This window comes from Nelumbo lutea, chromosome 1 (genome assembly GCF_056320005.1).
Source record: "Nelumbo lutea isolate HS-2025 chromosome 1, American lotus-T2T, whole genome shotgun sequence".
NCBI classification, from domain to species: domain Eukaryota; kingdom Viridiplantae; phylum Streptophyta; class Magnoliopsida; order Proteales; family Nelumbonaceae; genus Nelumbo; species Nelumbo lutea.
In genome coordinates, this window is record NC_142684.1 from 145,440,692 (window position 1) to 145,444,480 (window position 3,789).

General features: G+C 39.7%; 1 protein-coding gene across 4 annotated transcripts; it reads left to right on the forward strand.

The window, feature by feature from the left end:
• Positions 1 to 533: 533 nt before the first annotated feature.
• On the forward strand, positions 534 to 3,145 carry LOC148878156 (uncharacterized). Of its 4 annotated transcripts, XR_016100775.1 has the most exons (5): positions 612 to 1,203; positions 1,998 to 2,153; positions 2,371 to 2,458; positions 2,678 to 2,756; positions 2,900 to 3,145. XR_016100775.1 is itself a non-coding variant. In XM_088949851.1 (4 exons), the coding sequence occupies exon 1, from the start codon at positions 839 to 841 to the stop codon at positions 1,946 to 1,948; it is 1,110 nt and encodes a 369-aa protein (XP_088805977.1). In that variant the 5' UTR covers positions 534 to 838; the 3' UTR covers positions 1,949 to 2,153; positions 2,371 to 2,458; positions 2,678 to 2,756; positions 2,900 to 3,145. The 4 variants fall into 4 exon arrangements, 2 of the variants coding, with proteins under 2 accessions (XP_088805977.1, XP_088805967.1); XM_088949851.1 differs by having other exon boundaries at positions 534 to 2,153; XM_088949841.1 differs by lacking the exon at positions 1,998 to 2,153 and having other exon boundaries at positions 565 to 1,943.
• Positions 3,146 to 3,789: the final 644 nt, after the last annotated feature.

Consider the following 3,789-nt stretch of genomic DNA (forward strand, 5'->3'; position numbering starts at 1 on the left):
CCTACCAACAAAACACGTTCCAACCCCTTCTAACTCCTACCAACATCTTACACAGCACGTCTTACCATGCGACTAGACCTGTTCATGGACCAGGTGGCTTGATGGGCCGGCCCGGCCCAGCCCCCGAACGGGCTTGAACATGTTTATAGGTCCACGGGCTTAAACTCAGGCCAAAAAGCCCAGCCTGCAATAAATTTGAGTCGGGCTCGGGTTTTGTCAAAATAACCCGACCTGGCCTGACTTAAAATGGGTTATATGATTATGTCCATTTGAATAAATTTTTTGATCTAAGAATGTAAAACTGTTTTAAAACGTAAAAGGGAAAAAAACTATCTTGTAGACCCATTTTTCATTTAAATAAGAAAAAAAAATCATCTAAATTTTTAATTCTAATTTGAATAAGAAAAATTATAGGCCCATTGGTCGAATCGGGCTCGGGCTCGGACTCGGGCTCAGGCTTTGGGCTTTTTATCAGAGCCAGACTCGAGCCGAAGTTATAGGCCCATTCGTCAATCGAGCTCGGGTTCGTATTGTTGTTAGGAGATCCGGACCACTCTCCCATTTGCCAAGTTTCACATTTTCATTTGATCAGAGAGACTCTGTACTGTATCATCCATCACTCATCAGACATCGAGGACGGCGATTGGCAAATGGCGATTCGTCAGCGGTGCAACTGCAAGAGAACAAGATGATTACCAAAATAGTTTGGTAATTTTGGAGAGGTAGAGGGGGCATTTGTTTTACCAAAATGGTTTCCGATCCCGGAGAATATTTCGACTTTCGAGCTCTGAACTGAACTGATGGAGGAAAAATATTCGTCTAGTTTTCTGCGATCAAGATGGCTTGCATCTTTGGCTTCCCGTACCCAATCTCACCTCGCTCTCCAAAACCAGGAAAACCCCTAACCCTTACAAACTATTCCCATTTCAAGTCTTCTATTCTCTGCCACAATGCCTCACGAAGTGCGTCTCTCTCCGTACATTCGTCGGAAGACTTATCCTCACTGTCATCTCCACCCCCCGCCAATACCCCAAATCCCCAGATTTTCAGTAATGCCGTCGCCGGAGCTTCTCTCATGTCGTCCTTGTTGGTTGCTCTGATTCTGATCCTCAAATTAGGTCGTAAGCGCCAATTTACTCAGAGGTCGATCGTTCGTCACGGTAACGAATCTGTCGAGTTAGGAAATCGACCTTTCTTGCGAAGGTCAGTTTCTTCCCATCATTTCGAATCTAAAGATGCTTGTGTTGATCTTGACTTGAAGTTTGCAATTCCACCTTCCATACGAGCTTCTTGTGGTTATCCACAGCTTAATTCATCGTTTCTAGGCTCTGTAAAGTCCTTTAGTGCTTATCCATCGGTTTCCAATGTTCCTTCGCTTGGCAATGGGATGAATCCAGTACCTTTTGACAGTTCGACTCGTAGGTTCCTACTTTGCGGTGTTGAATCAGTAAGAAATAGGAGGAAGGTTGAAGGTGAAGTCGTAGTTAATTTTAGTGCAGAACCAATCGGTTTCCTGGATGAACTAGTACAACGGTTTAGTAAAACAAATGCAAGCAGTTCCAGTCGTAAGCAAGTATTTCTGCCTATTACCTCTGTTGCACATTTGGGGATTCCCGCTTCAAGTGTGGTATCTGTTACGGTTATGAGACAATATAATGAATCAAATGCAGGCAATTCCAGTCGTAATAAACTATTTCTACCTATCATCTCTGTGCAACATTTCAATGAATCAAATGAAAGCAACTTCATTCGTAATCAATTGTTTCTACCTATCTCTATGCAACAGTTCAATGAAACAAATGCGTGCAACTCCAATCGTAATCAACTGTTTCTGCCTATTAGCTCTGCAGGCAATTCCAATTGTAGTCAACTGTTTCTGCCTGTAAAACCCTGTTGTTTGTTCGGAGATTCTCGCTTCAAGCTTGATATCTGTTGCAGAGAAGGTTGAGTTTCGTATCTTGCTGAGTTCAGCTTTGTTCTTTGTTTCTTCTTTATAGTTTAACAATCAAGTAGCAAGAGGTGTTCCATAAAGGTGAGAAGTTGACTGGAAATAATACCCAATCAGTGCCTCAATGGTCTACTTTATGAGGAAGAGTTGTAGACTATAGTTTGGCGTCACTTTGGTGTTTTGGACTTAAGTTACATTTAACAAGGTAGAAACAGCAATACAACTTAACAAGATTGCCTTCATTTCTATTTACTTGAATACTCATTGGATTTGAGGCAGAGTTCCTTCTTTTGTTGCTTTTGTGTAATATTTGGAAAACTTGTTGTCTGCAGAACTATGTGTGTTTGTATTTGGAAACCATCATCAAGCTTTTAGAAGTTTACCCCTGTATGTTTGAACTGACGTTTCATATTCTGGTTCAGGAGAAACTTTCTTATAAAACAGAATTCCAATCAGCTATTCCGCTAATTGTTGTGTGGGCAGGAGCTTTTGGGTTACTTACAACAGGAGGTATAGGCTGTAGATTGTTTCCCTTAATCTACTTTCTTAAGGCTCAGTTTGGAAGGAGTACAATGCAACTATCTAGAATGCAAAACCTTATATTTGTATGTATTTGTACTGTACATATTTGTATTTTGTACTCTTTCCAAACTAAGCCTAAAGGACTTGATCCATACTCTTTGCTAAGTGCATGTTATCTGACCCATTTTTGTCACTAAAATGCCTCAGTGGATGGGGGATTGGAATTGATTGGTTTTATTGCTGCCACTAGCTTTTTCCTTTATGATATTCTCTGGGCTTCAAAAAGGTAATTTCTTGTACTCTATATTAAGGATCTAAGAACAGTTAAGACATATCTAGCTTCATTTGGCAGGAAAATGTTTGACCCACTACTTTTTTCTTGTCTAAATGTGTGTTTCCTGGTTATTCATGCTTTTTGCAATGAAACAGAAAGCTGTTATGGGAAGACCTCATACAAATCACTGATCGTGAAAAACTTATGTGCTTCTTGAAGTCTAGAAACATTATAATGAGAGGCTAATGATTTCACCAGGCCACCGTACTTGACATGTAAATTGATATCTCTCTTACTTTGAACAATGTACAGTGTTTCTTGTTGTTGTAAACAAATCATACTTTATGTTGCGTGTATATGTTTCTGTTATAAAATTAATTCCACAAACATACAGTTTTTTATGCTTGCTTTATATTTACTAGCTTAGGTAGAGAGCTTCTTTATATGCTAAACTGGAAGAAGAAACAGTAAATCATGTTTATTTGAAAACTAGAAAGTAATGTCAAGGTAATAGCAGCTTACAAGTTATGGTGCTACACATAGTTCTGTTTATCTGTAAGATATAAATTTCAACCTCAGTCCCTTTTTTCTTTTGGTATTGCATATTACACAATACAAGGGAATTAAGGGCTGGGGACAGATGTTGGGTTTCTGCCCAACACAGACACTGATTCGAGATAGTGTGATCCCCTAGAGAAGAAATGAGAGGGAAGAGAGAACAAAGAGATTTCTGGGTTGAATCTAGGTAGCTTTCTTATTGCTTTGCCTTTTATTTATAGATGTATAAGTTGGTATTTGTAAACTCAAGAATTCAATAATCAAGATTGCCACTTGTCTCTTGTACAGCTAGATCTTGCATAGCTGGTTTTAACCTGATGTAACCGTTTCTGGTCACGTACCAATTTTTTGTGATGTATAAATTTTTTTTGGCTAAGTACCTCGTTAATTGACCTGGTGGTGACGTGCCTTGGTGATGAGCTACTTGGTGGTGAACTCCCTGGTGGAGAACTGCCTGGTGGCGAGCTCCTTGGTAAAGAGCTACTTG

Excerpts from the sequence above, each read along its gene's own strand:
- LOC148878156 (XM_088949841.1), top strand. The coding sequence starts at position 839 with ATGGCTTGCATCTTTGGCTTCCCGTACCCAATCTCACCTCGCTCTCCA.